The following is a 25,201-nucleotide window of genomic DNA, read 5'->3' on the forward strand; positions in this document are numbered from 1 at the left end:
CTTGAGTCAATTCTGACTCATAGTGACCCTATAGGACAGAGTAGAACTGCCTCATAGAGTTTCCAAGGAGTGCCTGGCAGATTTGAACTGCTGACCTCTTGGTTAGCAGCCATAGCACTTAACCACTATGCCAACAGGGTTTCCAACTTAGTAAGATCATCAGGGATAAATCTACATGGTGGCACTTACGGTCCCACTTGCTATCCTAGACCAGTATTTAATTATGCTTACTCCCTGAGATTTTCATTAAATCTAATTTATAATTTTTCCTTTACAAAGCAACAACTAAGTAAAGATTAAAGACCTAAAAAGTATAAAGCAATATGCTCAGGGAGAAGGACAGAAAAAGCGGAGAAATAGACCATGATAAGATTTAAGGACATGACTCTTGTTTTGACAAGGGCAATTTTTCTTCTCATTTCATTTGCTTTAACAGCATTGGTGAACCTTAGTGACTTTTTATAGACATTTGAGGAAAAATTCTAATCAAAGTCATACTTCTTAATCAAGGGCTTTTTTTGCTTTATACTTCTACTTATGCTACTTACTGTCCCCTGTAACATCTCTCAGCTATAATTGCACCACATTGCCCTTCATAGTTTTCTTGCTTGCATACTTTTTGCCAATGGTGTTCATACCCGTTATTTATACCTTATCCATACTCATTACTGCACATCTTTAACTTCTTTAATAAATGTTAAGCTAACTCAAAGATTATATTTTCTAGAAGTTGGAGCCCTGGTGGCACAGTGGGTAAGAGCTTGGCTGTTAACCAAAAGGTCAGCAGTTTGAATTCACCAGCAGTTCCTTGGAAGCCCTACGGGGCAGTTCTACTCTGTCCTAGAGGATCCCTAGGAGTCAAAATCAACTCGACGGCAACAGGGTTTTTTTTTTTTTTCCCATCCATAATGACAATACATGTCTAGTGGAAAAGAGAAATGTTAAATAGTCACACGTATAAATTTATAATTACTGAGTAGGATTAGGGCTGTGAAGAAAAAGTCTGGCTACTATGGGGGAGAAATTCAGAGGTTGAGGCACACAGAAGGCCTCATCAAAGATATTCAAGCTGATCAGCAGATGAGAGTTAACTTCAGCAGATCCTAGTCAGTTCTTTATTCCAAATCATTTTCCTAGGTCCTGTGTATGAATTGATATACTGTTTTCCATATCAATGTTTGCTTTTTACTTGTTATGCAATTTCAAATGATGTCATATCCCACTTTCCAAGGGTAAGATCCTTATCTGACATCTTTTACACTCTCACAGGAACTCAAGCAGTGATTGATATGCAGTACTTATTCCTTGATAATTATGACATGGTACAAAAATGTGTCATTTATAAAAAGTGTCGCTGACAAGAAACAAACACAATTTAAGAAGTAAAATATAATCAAGCTAAAAGCTCTGGTGGGGCAGTGGTTAAGAACTCAGCTGCTAACCAAAAGGTCGACAGCTTAACTCCACCTTGGAAACCCTATGGGGCAGTTCTACTCTGTCCTACATATTTCGCTATGAATCAGAATCAATTTGACAGCAATGGGTTTGTTTTTTGGTTTAAAGCCAAATGTTATATAAGGCAATGTTGATTATTCCTCCCCAAAAGTCATTCCCCCCATTTTCCCTTAGATAAAAACGCTCAGTTATGTTTGGGGATTTATCCTTCATGTATGACAATGGAAGTTATCCCCTGATCAGCTCCAGTGCGTGAATCTTCAGTGGGCTAAAGCCAATCATGGTAATTCTATTTCCTTTGCTCCTGATAGGTTTAGAAATTATCTTGTGACCTAGTTTTGGCCAGTAGGACTTGAGGAAAAGTCTTCTGGGGAAAGGTTTTTTCCCAAATAAAAAGAGATATAAGTAAAGAAACATTCTTCTTCAGATGGACACTGTTGAGTGAACATGTGATGTCTGGAACCACAGGAGCCATCTTGCAAGCATAAGAGGACAATCCAAAGGATTTAGCCAGTATTCTGAGAATGGCAGAGGGAAAGATACAGAGACAAGGTTCTTTGGTAACACTGTTGACGCACTGAAATTAACCCTAGAAATGCCCTACCTCTGGAGTACTTGTTATGTGAGATCATGAATGTTCCTCATTGTTTAAGTCATTTTTGGTTAAGCTTTCTGTTACTTTCCACTGAAAGTAGCCTAAGTAGCCTAAGTTATTCAATCATCTTTCCACATTCACTGCATAGGAAAAATTGACTAAATTTAATGGACATTAGTAATATAAATTATGTTTCCTTTATTTTTAATTTTATTAAAATTTTTCCTAATGTTGACTAAATTCCGTAACAGGCTAATAGGTAAACTAACATGGTATTTTCTAAAAAGTCTACTTTTAATTAATCAGGAAAGTTTAATCAGAAATTTCAACATAAGCATAAAATGACACAGGGTTTTTATTTCCCCCCCTTTTTTGAGACACAAAGCAGCCTAGCAAAGTTTAGATTCTGTGACATAAATCCACATGTGGCAAATTTGTTCATAAGTAGGATGTGTGGCTACTTTGACAGACCACAGCTCAGGAACAAACATGCAGGTCTAAGTTATCACACAGTTTGGATACGACTTCAACAGCAGGATAATGACAGTTGCCAAGGATTTGTTCCTGCTGTCGCTTCATACCAGTGTTGCCTGTCAAAATGTCTCTTTTTTCTTATACAGAGCCATAGAATTTTTATGGATAGCAATTACTTACAATATACAATGAAGTACATCAAATCTAACAACCACTCTTTAGCCCTTCATTATTTGGTTGTCTCTTTGTTAAATGTAGTCACCCATTTTCATCTAAATTATTTATTTATACTGTATATTTGACAAGCATATATTTCTCGCTTTATATTCTTATGGCATTTAAACCTTCCTGAAGAGTTAGTGATTTTTTTAATACTATCATTTGTAAAATTTATCTTTATCCTATTAATGTTTTAATGGTAATTAAACACTCTAATTGGAATATATACAAATAAGAAAATATAAACCCAAAGAAAAATGACCGTAAGTATGTTCAATAATAAATCACCAACAGTTTAAAATACTAGAATGAGGCTGACAAAATAATAACGCCACATATGTTGCGTGAACGTGAACTGTTTTGAAATCTCTGGAGTACATAAAGCACAAAGATTTCATTAAACTTCATCCTGCCCTTTTCCCAACTTACCGTAATGAATAACCTCCAAAGACACAAATAATTTCCTACAATTGTTAGATTCTTGGATAAAGTGTAATTTAAACATCATAGAAAAGAAAAAGAAATATAATAAAAGTGAAAATTCCCCACAAATTTTATTTCCAACTCCAGAGGAAAATATAACTCTAATTTAGCCTAGATGTTGGTAAGGGAGAAATCCTGGTGGCGTAGTGGTTAAGTGCTATGGCTGCTAACCAAAGGGTCGGCAGTTTGAATCCACCAGGCGCTCCTTGGAAACTCTATGGGGCAGTTCTACTCTGTCCTATAGGGTCGCTATGAGTCGGAATCGACTCGACAGCACTAGGTTTGGTTTGGTTTGGTTTGGGTTGGTAAGGGCATCCCAGTTGCAGAGCAATTTTAGGTTCTTCTGTAACATATAATCTGTCTAATTTTACTTGTAACTTAATGACTGAACAATAACCACATATTATATTCAAACTACACGTATACCACTTAGGACTAATTCAATAAACGTTTGTTAAATGCTTGCTTTTGTAGAAGAAGGAATTATTTGAAAAAGAGCAGTTTCTGAGATACATAAAGGACCCATCTGAGTACAGGATTGGGGGCCTATACTATTCTACCTGAAAGAAAAAAAAAATACTTTTGCTGTGAAAAAGTACAAAATAATAAAAATAAGGCACATATTAAATCTAAAATTGGGGGAAGTTTATACACTATGAAATGTTTTCAAGAGGAAATTTAAATTTTTAAAAAGAAACAGTGATCTAATCTTTTAACATTTAAAAAAAGAAATAATATATTAACGCTTAGTTTATACAGATATAAAAAAGGCTTGAAGGAAAAAACAATTATGAACTGGAGAAAGTGTAATTTGTTGGGCAAAATAGAGGTCTAAAACAATGAATGGGGTGGCTCTGCATCACTATTACTGCCTCTTTCTCACTCCCTTCTGCCACCCACTCCATGCTGGGAATGGACAGCTTACTTTTGGTATGATGACATTACCAAATTTAAACCCTAGAAAAGGCTAGATAACCAAATGTTTATATTTCAAAAAGGGTCCAAGAATCGTTCCAATTAAAAACACCCAAGACAAGTAAAAAGATATTAAGAAGTAAGTAAATAGATTAAACTCATTGTCGTCAAGTCAATTTTAATTCATAGCGACCCTATAAAACACAGTAGAACCGCCCCATAGAGTTTCCAAGGCTGTAAATTTTCACGGAAGCAGACTGCCACATCTTTCTCCTGGAGAGCAGCTGATGTGTTCAAACCGCTGACCTTCTGGTTAACAGCTGGGTGCTTAACCACTGTACCACCAGGGCTCTTCCGTAAATAGACTGGGTGCTGTTAAAATCAAGATATGCCTGTGAAAAAACAATACAGACAATCCATCTATAACTAAAAATTGTTGGCATTCACTTTTTTAAAATTCACTTTACGTCGTCATTTAAAGTTTTACTGAAAGTAATTTGCTTTCTCAGGCACCTGAAAGAAGTGATAATACATTCAATTGCCAGCAGGATAAAAAAAACTCGGCAACTTCCTATTAAAAAAATAATGAAATTACATTCCTTAGTTGATCACCAGTCAAAAGTCATTAAAACAGAAAGAGATAATTGTTGTTTACAATATTCTCTTAATTTTTTAATGCAACTATAATTTGGAAATCTTCCACTTGAGCATTTGGAGGTACCTTCTATGAATTTATTTTTTTTCTATGAATACGGCGGGTCTGCTCCTGGATACTTGTCTTACTAATAAATAACTGATTTTTGCCACCCATGTCTCAAAGGTTGATTCCATGGCAGGTCACCTGGGAATACGTCAGAGAGCAGCTGGGTAGGAAAAGTTTCCTATTGTGCTGCTTTCAGGAAGGCAGCCACAGGAATGAAGCTACACTTTTCCAGTCATCTGACCTCCAACTGGTGAGTCATAAAATGTAAGGGTTGGAACTTCTTTGGCACAATCTACTGAACTCATCTTACACTATGATTAGTTTTTTTGTTGGGCGGAGGGTTCCTGGCACAGCAGGTTTTACTCTGTTACAAGGAAGTGCAGAAAAGAGTGACAGCAGAAAAGAAAAAGACCCCACATTGACAGAACACAAGAAAGAGAAGAAAGAAAAGTGGATGATGCAAATTTAATAAACAGTACATTAATAGCATCAGATAATAACACGAGAATAAAGTCACTGGTCACTGTATGGTTGCCATGAATGCATCTAATATGTGTCAACATATTTTGAAAAAAAAAAAAGTACAAGGTGCTAATTAGTGAAGATAAGCACAACCTCTGTGATAGAAGTAAAAGAAAAACAAATTGACAACATTTTAATAATTATTTCTCATAAAAAGACCACAAAGTTGGCGGAAGAAGGTGGCAAAGAAAACAAAAAGGAGACAAGAGAAATTTTAACCTCAATCAAGGGGAAAATGCCTTTACTCTTAGAGAAAATTGCCTCTCTCTGATAATCATATTAAAACCATCAAATCTCAGATTACCATTAGCCTTCATGAACTTGATTCCTTTCAGGTTGAAACTCATTATTTTGTTTTTTAAAAAGGTAAAAGACCTCTGGGCCTTGTCTTTTGACTTTCCATTCGATTGCCAAGAAGAGGGCTATCTAATTTTCTACATACTTCATAGCCAATGTTGGTGGTAACAGGCAGTAGTGACAGAACAGAAGTTAGGGTCTGACAAAGAAATAGAAGAAACACAGGGAAACAAACACTGCCAAAAAAAAAAAAACAGGCAGCAGGAAAGTGTCACATGAAAAGACTGACATATAACAAAAAGGACAAATTTTACAGCCAGAGTTAAACAGATTCAGAATCAAAGAAAGAAAATAATCAAGAGAAAAGAAGAAAATGAATGAGTAAAATACATTTATCTCTAACAACAACAACAAAAATTAAGTAGCTAAAAATGCATGAAAAAATAGTTGGAGCAAAAAGTGAATACAATGCCTTTTGAAATGGAAAATTTGTAAAAATAAATTCTAAAGGAAATAAAAATGCATGTAAAACATTATATTAGAATTAACTTCTCTATAAAGGAATATTTGAAAATTCTATTTAGACAATTTTTCCATCATCTTATTGGAAAGAACACTATCCCAAGGACTTACATCGCTACAATTTAAGACTTACATCCCTACGATTTATCTATAGGGTGTTCACTAAAAATAATATCCAGTCAGTGCACTGTGTAAAGAATCTTATATGCTGCTAATATGCACTTATAGCACAGAAGAATAAGGCAAAAAAAAAAAAAAAATTAGCTGATAATTTAGGTTTCACTTAAAACCAAAAAAAAAAAAGACCCCAAAGCCATTGCTGTTGAGTTGATTCTGATTCATAGTGACCCTATAAAATGGAGTAGAACTGCCCTATAGGATTTCCAAGGAGCTGCTGGTAGATTCAAACTGCTGACCTTTTGGTTAGCAGCCGAGCTTTTAACCACTGTGCCACCGGGACTCCAGGTTTCACTTAGAGACGCTAAAAAAAGATGGGAGGAAGTGTAAAAATAAGCAACCAAACTGTTCTAAAAAAGAAATATAACCTAGCACTTCAATAAAGACATTAACGTCATCTCCAATTTATGAATATTTTCTTTTGATGTTTTTACACTCTTAATTTTCTATTTAACCAAAACTATGGCACCACATTTAGCTAGCCAATAGTTTATTAACATCTGACAGGCACTTTGTAGTTTTTTCACTTTCTAATACAGACAAAAAAAAAAACAGAAAAAATACTCCTGTCTCCTCTGCTTTATACTCCTGAGAGGCACTGTGGAGTATAATGGTTAAGTAATGTACACAGTGGCTGCAACGATAGGCTTAAGCATAACAATGATTGTGAGCATGGCGAAGGACTGGGCAATGTTTCGTTCTGCAGTACATAAGGTGGCTATGAATCGGAACTGACTCGGGGGCACCTGACAACAGTAACAGCAATCTTGCTGTGGCATTAGATCCAGTTGGGTTCAAACCATGTCTTCTCTACTTACTAGCTGTGGGATCTTGGTCAAGTTAATTAACTTGTCTAGGTCTTTTCTTCCTCATTTGTAAAATGGAGGTGTTTAGAAAATATGTGCCTTATTATATATCCCTCCCAGAGTTGTTGAGAACTCAGTTGGTATGATGCAGGTTAAGTGCTTAGCATGTGTCTTGGTTATCTAGTGCTGCCATAACAGAAATACCACAAGTGGATGGATGGCTTTAACAAAGAGAAATTTATTTTGTCATAGTCTAGTAGGTTACAAGTCCAAATTCAGGGCGTTGGTTCCAGGGGAAGGGTTTCTCTTTCTGTTGGGTCTGAAGGAAGGTCCTTGCCCTCGATCTTCCCCTGGTTGAGGAGCTTCTCAGGCGCAAGGACCCGGTGTCCAAAGGACACGCTCTGCTCCTGGTGCTGCTTTCTTGGTGTTATGAGAACCCCAACTCTCTGCTTGCTTCCCTTTCCTTTTTATCTATTGAGGGATAAAAGGTGGTGCAGGTCGCACCCCACGGAAACTCCCTTTACCTTGGATCAGGGAGGTGACCTGAGTGAGGGTGGTGTTACAATCCCACCCTAATCCTCTCAACATAAAATTACAATCACAAAACGGAGGACAACCATACAATACTGGGAACCATGGCCTAACCAAGCTGACACATATTTTGCAGGGAGAGGACACAATTCAATCCATGATAGCATGGTAACAGGCATAGCAAATATTACCTGCCATTATTATTATTATCATTATGCAACCAGTTCAAGTCAGCCTCCAAGGATAGTTTATATTTGTTGCACCAATTATCATTTTCTTCTCACAAAGCAGAAAAAATTCAAAGGCTCTAACCCAGACAACCTTTGTAGCCCATCACATCTCCAAGCTATTATTTGCATCACCTCCACCAAATACTGAATATTTACAAAGATGACTTTCCAGAAGTACTTTTCTCCCCTTCAGAATTAAGTTTAAGCTGCTGAGATAATATTCTTACCTTGGTAAATCATTGGAGGTATAGTTGTAAATTGGGTCCCCAGTATTCCCATCCATGGTGCCTTCAGGGCTGCCTTGCTCTGATACTTCTGTTGCTTTAGCCAAGGGTGATAAAGAAGACCAAGGAAGTGCTGCACTGTGATCTTCTGCTTCTCTTTTTGCCATTTTCAGCTAAGAGTGATGAAGAATGTTATTTAAAATGTAAAATCCTCCTCAGTAATAAATTGAGGCTGGGCATTAATCACAACAGTTTCCTTATCATGTTCTAGGCTGGGCAGTAATTACTAAATATGAAATTTCTTTAGACATTAACTCCATTAGAGATGAGAGCCTAAAGGAAGACAAACTTATGAATCTAAGTTAACAATTGGCATAATTCTACTTATGAAAGAAAAAGGAAATGCTAACTTGTTGCAAAATATTTTAATTTTTGTTGCTTGATAGAAAACCACTTATATAATATAAGCAAGCCTACATGAGGAACATGTTGCTGAAAAAGCATAGTACAGTGCTTTTTCTTTTTTGTCTTCCCTCATCCCTTGTTTTTTGGAACCTACTTTCTTCCTGATTCTGATGGGACTGTCAATTATGTGGCCTGGCCTTCTAGGCAGAGAAGTGAGTGTGTCTAAGGCTAGCCAATCAAAGCACCCCATTCCCCAGACTCAGTGGTTGGCAAATCAGGGTCCTGGCAAGGAAGAATAAATAGTGATCTATTCTCTGGGATTGCTACCTTTAAGAAGAATATAAATCTCCCTCATTGAGAATGAAGCCAAAATAGTCGAAAGTGAAAGTGAGGGATGGAGAAAGATAGAAAGTGAAGTATATTCCAGATGACAACATTTGAATCCCTGAAATCATCTATTAAAAAACAATCGCATCTCTTGAGCGTCCCAGGTATGAGTCAACAGATTCTTTTTTTTTTTCTTAAGCTAGTTTCAGTTGAGATTCTCTTACTTGCAATGAAGAAATTTTGAGTAATACACACACGTGACTGAAAATTTCTTAAGAAAAAAACAATAATGTTAAAGAACTTTTGGGGTCCTCTCTAAGATGTTAGCATACACTTACTTAACCAATGCTGATTAAAAACAGCTATACGGTCTCATTTCTGATGTACCCAATCAAGGCAGTGAGGAGGAGTCCCAAGGTAACATGATATACCAAGACTAAAAGGAAGGATATTATTTGTGAGGTAATAAAAAAAATTACTCTTACATTTTTACTACTGTTCTGAAATAGTCATTCATTCATTCATAAGCTATTTATTGAGAATGTGCAATTAACCTGGCATTGTTCTAGGCACATAGAATTCTTCATTGAACAAAGGAGGAAAAATGTCTTCCCTCGGGGAGCTTACATTCTAGTGGGAACAGATAATAGGCCATAAACATAATAAAAAAATTAAACTGTATGAGGGAATCACCCTTTTAAGTAGGGTGGTTAGCAGTCAGCACAGTTTTCATTGAAGTGGTAACACCTTGGCAAAGTCTTGAAGGAAGCAAGGGCGTTAGCCATGCAGATATCTAGCAAAGAGTAAAAAAAACTAGAGTAAGAAGGTCCTAAATTAGGATATGTCTAGTAAGTATGAGAAATGGCAAGTCTATAAGTACATGAACAAGAGGGACATATTAGAAACAGGTTAGAGTCAACGGAGGAGATGAAGAAACAGAGTCTTGTAGAATATTGTTAGGACTTTGAGTGATTTAGATAGCCTATGACATGTTAGGAGCAGGGAAGCGATGTTTGGTTTTTTAAAAAACATAATGTTTTGTTTGCTTTGTTAAGAATGCATCAAAAAACTGCATTGCAATGTTCTGATTTGTCCATATATTAACAAACCAAAAAAAAAAAAAAAACAAACAACCCAGTGCTGTCAAGTCGATTCCGACTCATAGCGACACCATAGGACAGAGTAGAACTGCCCCATAGAGTTTCCAAGGAGCGCCTGGTAGATTCGAACTGCCAACCCTTTGGTTAGCAGCTGTAGCATCTAACCACTATGCCACCAGGGTTTCCACCTATATATTAATATCTTCTAATATTTGTATAAACCCTGTGTGGCAGAGACTGTCAGCTGTCTTCCAGTTCCATTCCTTCCTTCTAACAGTACTGGAATCCCTGATTTTTAGCTGGAGTATAGGACTACCTAAAATAAAGACCATTTTTTCTAGTCTTCCTAGCCATATGAATAGTTCTGGCCAATGGTTCATTACAGGAAGTGATCTGTTGCAAGTGAGTTTCCCCTTCTTTTTCCTCCTTTCTGCTGCCTAAAATGACATACTGGCTAAAACTGGATTAATCATCTTTAAATTTGATATGACATTCAGAATGAAGGATATGCTCCAGGGAGAAAATAGGAGTTTGTGTCCCTGGCAAACTGGAGCACCATACCAACCCTAGATTAACTACCTCCAGAATTTTACTTAAGAAATAAACCTCTTATTTGTTCAATACAGTGTTAATTTGGGTATCTGTTACTTGCATCCTGAAGCTCCTGAAACTCCCTTTTGTTTTTTTAATTAAAATATTTTATTGTGTTTTCGGTGAAAGTGTACACAGCAAATTATGTTCCCATTTAACAATTTCTACACAATTTGTTCAGTGACAATGGTTACATTTTTCACAGTGTGTTAACTTTCTTATTATTTCCTTTCTGGTTGTTGTTTCCAGTAATCTAATTTCCCTGCCTCCTTGCTTCTTGTTTTTGCTTTCAACTAAATGTTGATCTATGGTCTCATATAGATGATTTTTTAAAGGAGGACACTACCCATGGATGACCTGATACTCTCTTGAACTAAGTTGCTCCAAGAGCCTAATGGAGAAGGCATTACTGTGATATCTTACAATCTAAGTTAACTGACAATCTAGTAATTAGAAGCTGTGAGACTTGCAGAGTTGAAAAATGTGTTTCTGAATCCCAAACTGAAGAAGTTAAAAGTAGTGCTCCAAAGTGGTAGCCTTCGTAGGAGAAAAGACTATGGCCCAAGGAATTTTTAACCACTTTCCTTTAAAATTCTATGCCACACAATAAAATCAGCCCAGTTGTCAAAGATGAAATTAAGGTCGCTGCCTTTTCACTCAAGCTTATTGTTTTAGAAAACCTCAAGAGAGTCAACTTTATGTTGAAGGGAAGAAACAGGGGCAAAGCAGAGAGACAAGGAAGTAAGAGACCAGGCTAAAAAACAGTGTCTGGATGTGATTCTCCCCTGGAAGATGAGCCACTCAGGTTGGAAGGCACTCAAAATACAACTGGGGAAGAGATGGCTTCTCAAAGTAGGGTCAAACTTAATGGCATGGATGAAGTCAAGCTTTCGGGACCTTCATGTGCTGATGTGGCACAATTCAAAACGAGAAGAAGCAGCTACAAACATTCATTAATAATCAGAACCTGGAATATATGAAGTAAGAATCTAGGAAAATTGGAAATCGCCAAAAATGAAATGGAACACATAAACATCGATATCCTAGGATTAGTGAGCTGAAATGGACTGGTATAGGTCATTTTGAATAGGACAAGCATACAGTCTACTATGCCGGGAGTGACAACTTGAAGAGGAATGGTGTTGCAGTCATTGTCAAAAAGAACATTTCAAGATCTATCCTCAAGTACAATGCTGTCAGTGATAGGATGGTATCCATATGCCTACAAGGAAGACCAATTAATACGACTATTATTCAAATTTACGTGCCAACCAACTAAGGCCAAAGATAAAGAAATTGAAGATTTTTACCAACTTCTACAGTCTGAAATTGATCAAACATGCAATCAGGATACACCAATAATTACTGGTGATTGGAATGTGAAAGTTGGAAACAAAGAAGAAGGATCCTAGTTGGAAAATATGGCCTTGGTGACAAAAATGATGTTGGAGGCCGCATGATTGAGGTTTGCAAGACCGACAACTTCTTCACTACAAACACTTTTTTCACCAACATAAACAGTAACTATGCCATGGACCTCATCAGATGGAATACACAGGAATCAAATTGACTACGTCTGTGGAAAGAGACAAAGGAAAAGCTCAGTATCATCAGTCAGAATAAGACCAGGGGCCAACTGGGGGTCGGATCATCAATTACTCAAGTTGAAACTAAAGAAAATTACAAGTTCATAAGAGCCAAAGCACGACCTTGAGTATATCCCACCAAAATTTAGAGACCTTCTCAAGAGTAGATTTGACACCTTGAACACTAATGACCATAGACAAGTTGTAGAAGGACATCAAGGACATCATTTGTGAAGAAAGCAAAAGGTCATTAAAAAGATATGAGAGGAGGGCGGAGCCAAGATGGCGGACTAGGCAGACGCTACCTCGGATCCCTCTTACAACAAAGACACGGAAAAACAAGTGAATCGATCACATACGTAACAATCTATGAACCCTGAACAACAAACACAGATTTAGAGACGGAGAACGAACTAATACGGGGAAGCAACGATTGTTTGCAGAGCCTGGAGCCAGCGTACCAGTCAGGTACGGCACAAGCACAGTGAGCTGCCCTACCCCCCTGAACTAACCCCGGGAGGGGGACCAGCCGGTTCCGCGGGCGGCGTGGGACGCAGCCGGTAGGAGAAGTCCCCGGGAGGCAGTGACTGGTCTTGGAGCAGAAAGAGCAGCGTCCGAGCCGGGGAACCGTCCCGCAGGGATTTGGACTGGACGCAGGTACGGCATAAACACGGACAGTTGCTCCACCCCCTGAACTAACCCCGGGAAGGGGACCAGCCGGGTCCCGCGGGCGGCGCGGGACGCAGCCGGTAGGAGATGTCCCTGGGAGGCAGCGACTGGTATTGGAGCAGGGAGAACAGCGTCCCAGCCGGGACACTCGGTCACGGCACAAGCACGGGGAGCTGCTCCACCCATCTGAACTAACCCCGGGAGGAGACCCAACTGGTTCTCGGGGACGGCACGGCCATGCAGCTGGAGGGACGAGAAGTCCCCAGGAGGCAGCGACTGATTTTGGAGTCGAGAGTGCACCGTCCCAGTAGGGGAGCCTTGACACTGGGCGTGGGGCTGGAAGCAGAGGATCTGACCGTGACTCCAGCGGGCCAGACCCCCCGGGGGCAATCTCCACACAGCCAGCACACATAGGCGACGCGCCCGCGGGAATCTCTGATATAATAGTCATTCCAAGCAAGACAAGCAACTCTGGCTATATTCTGAGGTGCTACTCTCCTATCTCTCTGTTCCCTTCCCCACCCTCCCCAGGCGGCTTCATTAACATCTGAATAGCCTGAGCCAGAGGGAGAACTCTGATAGGGATCTGACTGCATTTTTTTTTAGCGGATTTTCTGGAAAAACTAGTTTCCCAGTGATGGCTCGGAGACAACAATCCATATCAAACCACTTAAAGAAGCAGACCATGACAGCTTCTCCAACGCCCCAAACAAAAGAACCAAAATCTTTCCCAAATGAAGATACAATCTTGGAATTATCAGATACAGAATATAAAAAACTAATTTACAGAATGCTTAATGATATCACAAATGAAATTAGGATAACTGCAGAAAAAGCCAAGGAACACACTGATAAAACTGTTGAAGAACTCAAAAAGATTATTCAAGAACATAGTGGAAAAATTAATAAGTTGCAAGAATCCATAGAGAGACAACATGTAGAAATCCAAAAGATTAACAATAAAATAACAGAATTAGACAACGCACTAGGAAGTCAGAGGAGCAGACTTGAGCAATTAGAATGCAGACTGGGACATCTGGAGGACCAGGGAATCAACACCAACATCGCTGGAAAAAAATCAGATAAAAGAATTAAAAAAAATGAAGAAACCCTAAGAATTATGTGGGACTCTATCAAGAAGGATAACCTGCGGGTGATTGGAGTCCCAGAACAGAGAGGGGGGACAGAAAACACAGAGAAAATAGTTGAAGAACTCCTGACAGAAAACTTCCCTGACATCATGAAAGACGAAAGGATATCTATCCAAGATGCTCATCGAACCCCATTTAAGATTGATCCAAAAAGAAAAACACCAAGACATATTATCATCAAACTTGCCAAAACCAAAGATAAACAGAAAATTTTAAAAGCAGCCAGGGAGGAAAGAAAGGTTTCCTTCAAGGGAGAATCAATAAGAATATGTTCTGACTACTCAGCAGAAACCATGCAGGCAAGAAGGGAATGGGACGACATATACAGAACACTGAAGGAGAAAAACTGCCAGCCAAGGATCATATATCCAGCAAAACTCTCTCTGAAATATGAAGGCGAAATTAAGATATTTACAGACAAACACAAGTTTAGAGAATTTGCAAAAACCAAACTAAAGCTACAAGAAATACTAAAGGATATTGTTTGGTCAGAGAACCAATAATATCAGATATCAGCACAACACAAGGTCACAAAACAGAACGTTCTGATATCAACTCAAATAGGGAAATCACAAAAACAAACAAATTAAGATTAATTAAAAAAAAAAATACACATAACAGGGAATCATGGAAGTCAACAGGTAAAAGATCACAATAATCAAAAAGAGGGACTAAATACAGGAGGCATTGAACTGCCATATGGAGAGTGATACAAGGCGATATAGAACAATACAAGTTAGGTTTTTACTTAGAAAAATAGGGGTAAATAATAAGGTAACCATAAAAAGGTATAACAACTCTATTACTCAAGATAAAAACCAAGAAAACCCTAACGACTCAACTAACATAAAGTCAAGCACTATGAAAATGAGGATCTCACAATTTACTAAGAAAAACGCCTCAGCACAAAAAAGTATGTGGAAAAATGAAATTGTCAACAACACACATAAAAAGGCATCAAAATGACAGCACTAAAAACTTATTTATCTATAATTACCCTGAATGTAAATGGACTAAATGCACCAATAAAGAGACAGAGAGTCACAGACTGGATAAAGAAACACGATCCATCTATATGCTGCCTACAAGAGACACATCTTAGACTTAGAGACACAAACAAACTAAAACCCAAAGGATGGAAAAAAGTATATCAAGCAAACAATAAGCAAAAAAGAAGAGGAGTAGCAATATTAATTTCTGACAAAATAGACTTTAGACTTAAATCCACCACAAAGGATAAAGAAGGACACTATATAATGATAAAAGGGACAATTGATCAGGAAGACATAACCATATTAAATATTTACGCACCCAATGACAGGGCTGAAGGATACATAAATCAAATTTTAACAGAATTGAAAAGCGAGATAGATACCTCCACAATTATAGTAGGAGACTTCAACACACCACTTTCGGAGAAGGACAGGACATCCAGTAAGAAGCTCAACAGAGACACGGAAGATCTAATTACAACAATCAACCAACTTGACCTCATTGACTTATACAGAACTCTCCACCCAACTGCTGCAAAATATACTTTTTTTTTCTAGCGCACATGGAACATTCTCTAGAATGGACCACATATTAGGTCATAAAACAAACCTTTGCAGAGTCCAAAACATCGAAATATTACAAAGCATCTTCTCAGACCACAAGGCAATAAAACTAGAGATCAATAACAGAAAAACTAGGGAAAAGAAATCAAATACTTGGAAAATGAACAATACCCTCCTGAAAAAAGACTGGGTTATAGAAGACATCAAGGAGGGAATAAGGAAATTCATAGAAAGCAACGAGAATGAAAATACTTCCTATCAAAACCTCTGGGACACAGCAAAAGCAGTGCTCAGAGGCCAATTTATATCAATAAATGCACACATACAAAAAGAAGAAAGAGCCAAAATCAGAGAACTGTCCCTACAACTTGAACAAATAGAAAGTGAGCAACAAAAGAATCCATCAGGCACCAGAAGAAAACAAATAATAAAAATTAGAGCTGAACTAAATGAATTAGAGAACAGAAAAACAATTGAAAGAATTAACAAAGCCAAAAGCTGGTTCTTTGAAAAAATTAACAAAATTGATAAACCATTGGCTAGACTGACTAAAGAAATACAGGAAAGGAAACAAATAACCTGAATAAGAAATGAGAAGGACCACATCACAACAGAACCAAATGAAATTAAAAGAATCATTTCAGATTATTATGAAAAATTGTACTCTAACAAATTTGAAAACCTAGAAGAAATGGATGAATTCCTAGAAAAACACTACCTACCTAAACTAACACATTCAGAAGTAGAACAACTAAATAGACCCATAACAAAAAAAGAGATTGAAACGGTAATCAAAAAACTCCCAACAAAAAAAAGCCCTGGCCCGGACGGCTTCACTGCAGAGTTCTACCAAACTTTCAGAGAAGAGTTAACACCACTACTACTAAAGGTATTCCAAAGCATAGAAAATGACGGAATACTACCCAACTCATTCTATGAAGCCACCATCTCCCTGATACCAAAACCAGGTAAAGACATTACAAAAAAAGAAAATTATAGACCTATATCCCTCATGAACATTGATGCAAAAATCCTTAACAAAATTCTAGCCAATAGAATCCAACAACACATCAAAAAAATAATTCACCCTGATCAAGTGGGATTTATACCAGGTATGCAAGGCTGGTTTAATATCAGAAAAACCATTAATGTAATCCATCACATAAATAAAACAAAAGACAAAAACCACATGATCTTATCAATTCATGCAGAAAAGGCATTTGACAAAGTCCAACACCCATTCGTGATAAAAACTCTTACCAAAATAGGAATTGAAGGAAAATTCCTCAACATAATAAAGGGCATCTATGCAAAGCCAACAGCCAATATCACTCTAAATGGAGAGAACCTGAAAGCATTTCCCTTGAAAATGGGAACCAGACAAGGATGCCCTTTATCACCGCTCTTATTCAACATCGTGTTGGAAGTCTTAGCCAGGGCAATTAGGCTAGACAAAGAAATAAAAGGTATCCAGATTGGCAAGGAAGAAGTAAAGTTATCACTATTTGCAGATGACATGATTATATACACAGAAAACCCTAAGGAATCCTCCAGAAAACTACTGAAACTAATAGAAGAGTTTGGCAGAGTCTCAGGTTATAAAATAAACATACAAAAATCACTTGGATTCCTCTACATCAACAAAAAGAACATCGAAGAGGAAATAACCAAATCAATACCATTCACAGTAGCCCCCAAGAAGATAAGATACTTAGGAATAAATCTTACCAAGGATGTAAAAGACCTATACAAAGAAAACTACAAAGCTCTACTACAAGAAATTCAAAAGGACATGCTTAAGTGGAAAAACATACCCTGCTCATGGATAGGAAGACTTAACATAGTAAAAATGTCTATTCTACCAAAAGCCATCTATACATTTAACGGACTTCCGATCCAAATTCCAATGTCATATTTTAAGGGGATAGAGAAACAAATCACCAATTTCATATGGAAGGGAAAGAAGCCCCGGATAAGCAAAGCACTACTGAAAAAGAAGAAGAAATGGGAGGCCTCACCTTACCTGACTTCAGAACCTATTATACAGCCACAGTAGTCAAAACAGCCTGGTATTGGTACAACAACAGACACATAGACCAATGGAACAGAATTGAGAACCCAGACATAGATCCATCCACGTATGAGCAGCTGATATTTGACAAAGGACCAGTGTCAATTAACTGGGGAAAAGATAGCCTTTTTAACAAATGGTGCTGGCATAACTGGATATCCCTTTGCAAAAAAATGAAACAGGACCCATACCTCACACCATGCACAAAAACTAACTCCAAGTGGATCAAAGACCTAAACATAAAGACTAAAACGATAAAAATCATGGAAGAAAAAATAGGATCTACCCTAGGAGCCCTAATACAAGGTATAAACAGAATACAAAACATTACCAAAAATGATGAAGAGAAACCCGATAACTGGGAGCTCCTAAAAATCAAACACCTATGCTCATCTAAAGACTTCACCAAAAGAGTAAAAAGACCACCTACAGACTGGGAAAGAATTTTCAGCTATGACATCTCCGACCAGCGCCTGATCTCTAAAATCTACATGATTCTGTCAAAACTCAACCACAAAAAGACAAACAACCCAATCAAGAAGTGGGCAAAGGATATGAACACACATTTCACTAAAGAAGATATTCAGGCAGCCAACAGATACGTGAGAAAATGCTCTCGATCATTAGCCATTAGAGAAATGCAAATTAAAACTACGATGAGATTCCATCTCACACCAGCAAGGCTGGCATTAATCCAAAAAACACAAAATAATAAATGTTGGAGAGGCTGCGGAGAGATTGGAACTCTCATACACTGCTGGTGGGAATGTAAAATGGTACAACCACTTTGGAAATCTATCTGGCGTTATCTTAAACAGTTAGAAATAGAACTACCATACAACCCAGAAATCCCACTCCTAGGAATATACCCTAGAGATACAAGAGCCTTCATACAAACAGATATATGCACACCCATGTTTACTGCAGCTCTGTTTACAATAGCAAAAAGTTGGAAGCAACCAAGGTGTCCATCAACAGATGAATGGGTAAATAAATTGTGGTATATTCACACAATGGAATACTACGCATCGATAAAGAACAGTGACGAATCTGTGAAACATTTCATAACATGGAGGAACCTGGAAGGCATTATGCTGAGTGAAATTAGTCAGAGGCAAAAGGACAAATATTGTATAAGACCACTATTATAAGATCTTGAGAAATAGTAAACCTGAGAAGAACACATACTTTGGTGGTTACGAGGAGGGGAGGGAGGGAGGGTGGGAGAGGGTTTTTTATTGATTAATCAGTAGATAAGAACTGCTTTAGGTGAAGGGAAAGACAACACTCAATACATGGAAGGTCAGCTCAATTGGACTGGACCAAAAGCAAAGAAGTTTCCAGGATAAAATGAATGCTTCAAAGGTCAGCGGAGCAAGCGCGGGGGTCTGGGGAACATGGTTTGCGGGGACTTCTAATTGGGAAAATAATTCTATTATGAAATCATTCTGCATCCCACTTTGAAATGTGGCATCTGGGGTCTTAAATGCTAACAAGCGGCCATCTAAGATGCAGCAATTGGTCTCAACCCACCTGGAGCAAAGGAAAATGAAGAACACCAAGGCCACACGACAACTAAGAGCCCAAGAGCCAGAAAGGGCCACATGAACCAGAGACCTACATCATCCTGAGACCAGAAGAACTAGTTGGTGCCCGGCCACAATCGATGACTGCCCTGACAGGGAGCACAGCAGAGGACCCCTGAGGGGCAGGAGATCAGTGGGATACAGACCCCAAATTCTCATAAAAAGACCAAACTTAATGGTCTGACTGAGACTGGAGGAATCCCGGCGGCCATGCTCCCCAGACCTTCTGTTGACACAGGACATGAACCATCCCCGAAGACAACTCATCAGAAATGAAAGGGACTGGTTAGCGGGTGGGAGAGAGACGCTGATGAAGAGTGAGCTAATTATATCAGGTGGACACTTGAGATTGTGTTGGCAACTCTTGTCTGGAGGGGGGATGGGAGGATAGAGAGAGAGGGAAGCAGGCAAAATTGTCAAGAAAGGAGAGACTGAAAGGGCTGACTCAATAGGGGGAGAGCAAGTGGGAGTAGGGGGTGAGATGTATGTAAACTTATATGTGACAGACTGATTGGATTTGTAAACGTTCACTTGAAGCTTAATAAAAGTTATTAAAAAAAAAAAGACATGACAGAAAAGAAAAGAAGTTACTCTGAAACTTGCTCTTGAACATCAAATAGCTAAAGCAAAAGGAAAAAATGATGAAGTAAAACAGCTGAACAGAGGATTTCAAAGGGTGGCTCAGGAAGACAAAGTATTACGATGACATGTGCAAAGACGTGGAGATAGAAAACCAAAAGGGAAGAATACGCTCGGCATTTATCAAGCAGAAAGAACTAAAGAAAAAATTCAAGCCTCCAGTTGCAAAACTGAAGGTTTCTACAGAGAAAATATTAAACAACACAGGAAGAATCTAAAGAAGATAGAAGGAATACACAGAGTCACTATAAAGAATTAGTCAACATTCAACCATTTCAGGGGTAACATATGATGAGGAATTGATGGTACTGAAGAAGTCCAAACTGCATTGAAGGCATTGGTGAAAAACAAGGCTCTGGGAATTGACGGAATACCAATTGAGATGTTTCAACAAACAGATGCAGCACTGGAAGTGCTCACTCGTCTATGCCAAGAAATTTCAAAGACAGCTACCCGGACAATCGACTGGAAGAGATCCAAATTTATGCCTATTCCCAAGAAAGGGGATCCAACCAAATGCGGAAATTATCAAACAATATCATTACTACCACACGCAAGTAAAATTTTGCTGAAGGTCATTCAAAAGCGGCTGCAACAGTATATTGACAGGGAACTGCCAGAAATTCAAGCCAGATTTAGAAGAGGACGTAGAACCGGGGATATCATTACTGATGTCAGATGGATCCTGGCTGAAAGCAGAGAATATCAGAAGGATGTTTACCTGTGTTTTATTGACTATGCAAAGGCATTTGACTGTGTGGACCATCACAAATTATGGATAACACTCTGAAAAATGGGAATTCCAGAACACTTAATTGTGCTCATGAGTAATCTGTACATGGATCAAGAGGCAGTTGTTCAAACAGAAGAATGGGACATTGTGTGCTTTAACATCAGGAAAGGTGTGCGTCAGGATTGTTTCCTTTTACCATATTTATTCAATTTGTATGCTGATCAAATAATCGGAGAAGATGGACTATATGAAGAAGAACGGGCCATCGGGATTAGAAGATTCATTAACAACCTGCATTATGCAGATGACACAACCTTGCTTGCTCAAAGTGAAGAGGACTTGAAGCCCTTACTGATGATCAAAGACCACAGCCTTCAATATGGATTACACCTCAACATAAAGAAAACAAAAATCTTCACAACTGGACCAGTAAGCAACATCATGGTAAATGGGAAAAGGTTGAGGTTGTCAAGGATTTCATTCTACTTGGATTCACAATCAACATCCCTGGAAACAGCTGTCCAGAAATCAAAAGACACATTGCATTGGGCAAATTGGCTGCAAAAGAACTCTTTAAAGTGTTAAAAAGCAAAGATATCACCCTGAGGACTAAGGTACTCCTTACCCGAGCCCTGGTGTTTTCAATAGCCTCATACGCATGTGAAAGCTGGACAATGAATGAATAAGGAAAACTGAAGAAGAACTGATGCCTTTGAATTGTGGTGTTGGTGCAGAATATTGAATACCATGGACTCCCAAAAGAATGAACAAATCTGTCTTGGAAGAAGTACAACCAGAACGCTCCTTGAAAGCAAGGATGGCAAGACTGCATCTTACATACTTTGGACATGCTGTCAGGAGGGATCAGTCCCTGGGGAAGAATACCACGCTTGGTAAAGTAGAGGAAAAGCGAAAAAGAGGAAGACCCTCAACGAGATGTACTGACACAGTTGCTGCAACAATGGGCTCAAATATAGCAACAATTTTCAGGATGGTGCAGCTCCAGGCAGTGTTTTGGTCTGTTGCGCATAGGGTCACTATGAGTCTGAACTGACTCAACGGCACCTAACAACAACAACAGATGTCATTCTTGGATGTGAACATGGACACGCTTATAGACTGGAAGCCTACTAATTTGAGAGGGATTGTTGAATTGATACAGAAATCACAAATCTGGGTTACAAATTTATGTTTGACCCTAAATCCAATCTCAGGCTCACAAATTTGTACTAGTAAGGAGAAGTCTTCAAAACTGTGCAGCTCACAAGAAGAGAAAATTTTCCATTGCCCATGTCAGGTATGGACATGGAGTATAATGTACAAGGAAGATCCTGCCAGAAGGAAGAATTAGGGATGATGTTGTTGTTAGGTGCTGTCAAGCGAGTTCCGACTCATAGCAACCCTATGTACAATAGAAGGAAACACTACCGGGTCCTGCATCATGCTCACAATCATTGCTGCACTTGAGCTGATTGTTGCAGCCACCCTGTCAATCCGTCTCATTGACGGTCTTCCTCTTTTTTGTTAACCCTCTGCTTTACCAAGCATGGTGTCCTTCTCCATGGACTGGTCCCTTCTGACAACATGTCCAAAGTACACGAGACCAAATCTCAACAAACTCGCTTCTAAGGAGCATTCTGGCTATAATTCTTCCAAGACAGATTTGTTCATTCTTCTGGAAGGCCATGGTATATTCAGTATTCTTCACAACACTATAATTCAAATGCATCAATTCTTCTTCAGTCTTCCTTATTCATTACCCAGCTTTTGCATGCATATGAAGCGATTGAAAATACCATGGCTTGGGTCAGGTATTTTATCTTCATGGAAACCAAAAAACCAAACTCAGTGCCATCTAGTCGATTCTGACTCATAGTGACCCTATAGGACAGAGTAGAACTGCCCCATAGAGTTTCCAAGGAGTGGCTGGTGGATTTGAACTGCTGACCCTTTGGTTAGCAGCCGTAGCACTTAACCACTGTGCCACCAGGGTTTCCGTATCTTCATGGGGGTACTGTAAATGGTATTGATTTGGTGATTTCCTCTTCGATGTTCTTTTTGTTGGTGTAGAGGAATCCAACTGATTTTTGTATGTTTCTCTCGTATCCTAATACTCTGCTGAGCTCTTCTATTAGTTTCAGTAGTTTTCTTTAGGATTCCTTAGGGTTTACCGTGTATAAGATCATATCATCCGCAAATACAGATACTTTTACTTCTTCCTTACCAACCTGGATGCCCTTTATTTCTTTATCTAGCCTAATTGCTCTATCAAGGATGTCCAGCACAATGATGAATAAGAGTGGTGATAAAGGGCATCCTTGTCAGGCTCCTGATCTCAAGGGGATTGCTTTCAGACTCTCTCCATTTTGGATGATGTTGGCTTCGTATAAATGCCCTTTATTATGTTGAGGAACTTTCCTTCTATTCCTATTTTTTTAAAATAATTTTTATTGTGCTTTAAGTGAAAGTTTACAAATCAAGTCAGTCTGTCACATATAAGCTTATATACACCTTACTACATACTCCCATTTACTCTCCCCCTAATGAGTCAGCCCGCTCCCTCCTTCCAGTCTCTCCTTTCATGACCGTTTTGCCAGTTTCTAACCCTCTCTACCCTCCCATCTCACCACCAGACAGGAGATGCCAATACAGCCTCAAGTGTCCACCAGATACAAGTAGCTCACTCTTCATCAGCATCTCTCTCCAACTCATTGTCCCGTGCCTTCCATGTCTGATGAGTAGTCTTCGGGAATGGTTCCTGTCCTGGGCGAACAGAAGGTTTGGGGACCATGACCGCCAGGATTCTTCTAGTCTCAGTCAGACCATGAAGTCTGGCCTTTTCATGAGAATTTGGGGTCTACATCCCACTGTTCTCCTGCTCCCTCAGGAGTTCTCTGTTGTGCTCCCTGTCAGGGAAGTCATTGGTTGTGGCTGGGCACCATCTAGTTCTTCTGGTCTCAGGATGATGTAAGTCTCTAGTTCACGTGGCCCTTTCTGTCTCTTGGGCTCATAGTTAATGTGTGACCTTGGTGTTCTTCATTCTCCTTTGATCCAGGTGGGTTGAGACCAATTGATGCATCTTAGATGGCCCCTTGTCAGCATTTAAGACCCCAGACGCCACAGTTCAAAGTGGGATACAGAATGTTTTCATAATGGAGTTTATTATGCCAATTGACTTAGAAGTCCCCTTAAGCCATAGTCCCCAAACTTCCACCCTTGCTCCGCTGACCTTCGAAGCATTCAGTTCATCCAGGAAACTTCTTTGCTTTTGGTCCAGTCCAGTTGAGCTGACCTTCCATGTATTGAGTATTGTCCTTCCCTTCACCTAAACTAGTCCTTATCTACTAACTAATCAGCAAATAACCCTCTCCCACCCCCCCTCCCTCCCCCCTCTCATAACCACAAAAGAATGTCTTCTTCTCAGTTTATACTATTTCTCAAGAACTTATAATAGTGGTCTTATACAATATTTGTCCTTTTGCCTCTGACTAATTTCACTCAGCATAATGCCTTCCAGGTTCCTCCATGTTATGAAATGTTTCACAGATTCGTCACTGTTCTTTATCGATGCGTAGTATTCCATTGTGTGAACGTACCATAATTTATTTAACCATTCATCTGTTGATGGACACCTTGGTTGCTTCCAGCTTTTTGCTATTGTAAACAGAGCTGCAATAAACATGGGTGTGCATATATCTGTTTGTATGAAGGTTCTTATTTCTCTAGGGTATATTCCGAGGAGTGGGATTTCTGGGTTGTATGGTAGTTCTATTTCTAACTTTTTAAGAAAATGCCAGATAGATTTCCAAAGTGGTTATACCATTTTACATTCCCACCAGCAGTGTATAAGAGTTCCAATTTCTCCGCAGCCCCTCCAACATTTATTATTTTGTGTTTTTTGGATTAATGCCAGCCTTGTTGGAGTGAGATGGAATCTCATCGTAGTTTTAATTTGCATTTCTCTAATGGCTAATGATCAAGAGCATTGTCTCATGTATCTGTTAGCTGCCTGAATATCTTCTTTAGTGAAGTGCATGTTCTTATCCTTTGCCCGCTTTTTGACTGGGTTGTTTGTCTTTTTGTGTTGAGTTTTAACAGAATCATATAGATTTTAGAGATCAGGCGCTAGTCAGAGATATCATAGCTGAAAATTTTTTCCCAATCTGTAGGTGGTCTTTTTACCCTTTTGGTGAAGTCTTTAGATGAGCATAGGTGTTTGATTTTTAGGAGCTCCCAGTTATCTGGTTTCTCTCTGTGTCCCAGAGGTTTTGATAGGAAGTGTTTTCATTCCCGTTGCATTCTAGGAATTTCATTATTCCCTCCTTAATGTCTTCTATAACCCAGTCTTTTTTGAGCAGGGTACTGTTCAAAAAAAAATTTTTTTTTTCCTTTTTTTTTATTGTTCCGTTTCCAAGTATTTGATTTCTTTTCCCTGATTTTTCTGTTACTGATTTCTACTTTTATGGCCTTGTGGTCTGAGAAGATGCTTTGTAATATTTCGATGTTTTGGATTCTGCAAAAGTTTGTTTTATGACCTAATATGTGATCTGTTCTAGAGAATGTTCCATGTGCACTAGAAAAAAAAGTATACTTTGCAGCTGTTTGGTGGAGTGTTTTGTATAGGTCTATGAGGT

At 38.7% G+C, this 25,201-nt stretch overlaps 1 protein-coding gene across 13 annotated transcripts in view; it reads right to left on the reverse strand.

Moving 5' to 3' along the window:
- DCDC1 (doublecortin domain containing 1) overlaps positions 1–25,201 on the reverse strand; it is a 608,393-nt gene that overhangs the window by 539,186 nt on the left and 44,006 nt on the right. For 10 of the 13 annotated variants that reach the window (XM_049890804.1, XM_049890803.1, XM_049890799.1 and 7 more), the window contains 2 exons: positions 8,157–8,326; positions 4,448–4,513 (listed from right to left, as the gene is read on the reverse strand). In XM_049890804.1, coding sequence (XP_049746761.1) covers positions 4,448–4,513; positions 8,157–8,320 — 230 coding nt within the window. In that variant the 5' untranslated portion in view covers positions 8,321–8,326. Of the gene's footprint in view, positions 1–4,447; positions 4,534–8,156; positions 8,327–25,201 lie in introns of those variants that run through there. The other 3 variants (XM_049890802.1, XM_049890812.1, XM_049890808.1) reach the window with 2 other exon arrangements.

Source organism: Elephas maximus, chromosome 7, assembly GCF_024166365.1.
Source record: "Elephas maximus indicus isolate mEleMax1 chromosome 7, mEleMax1 primary haplotype, whole genome shotgun sequence".
In the NCBI taxonomy this organism is placed as follows: Eukaryota; Metazoa; Chordata; class Mammalia; order Proboscidea; family Elephantidae; genus Elephas; species Elephas maximus.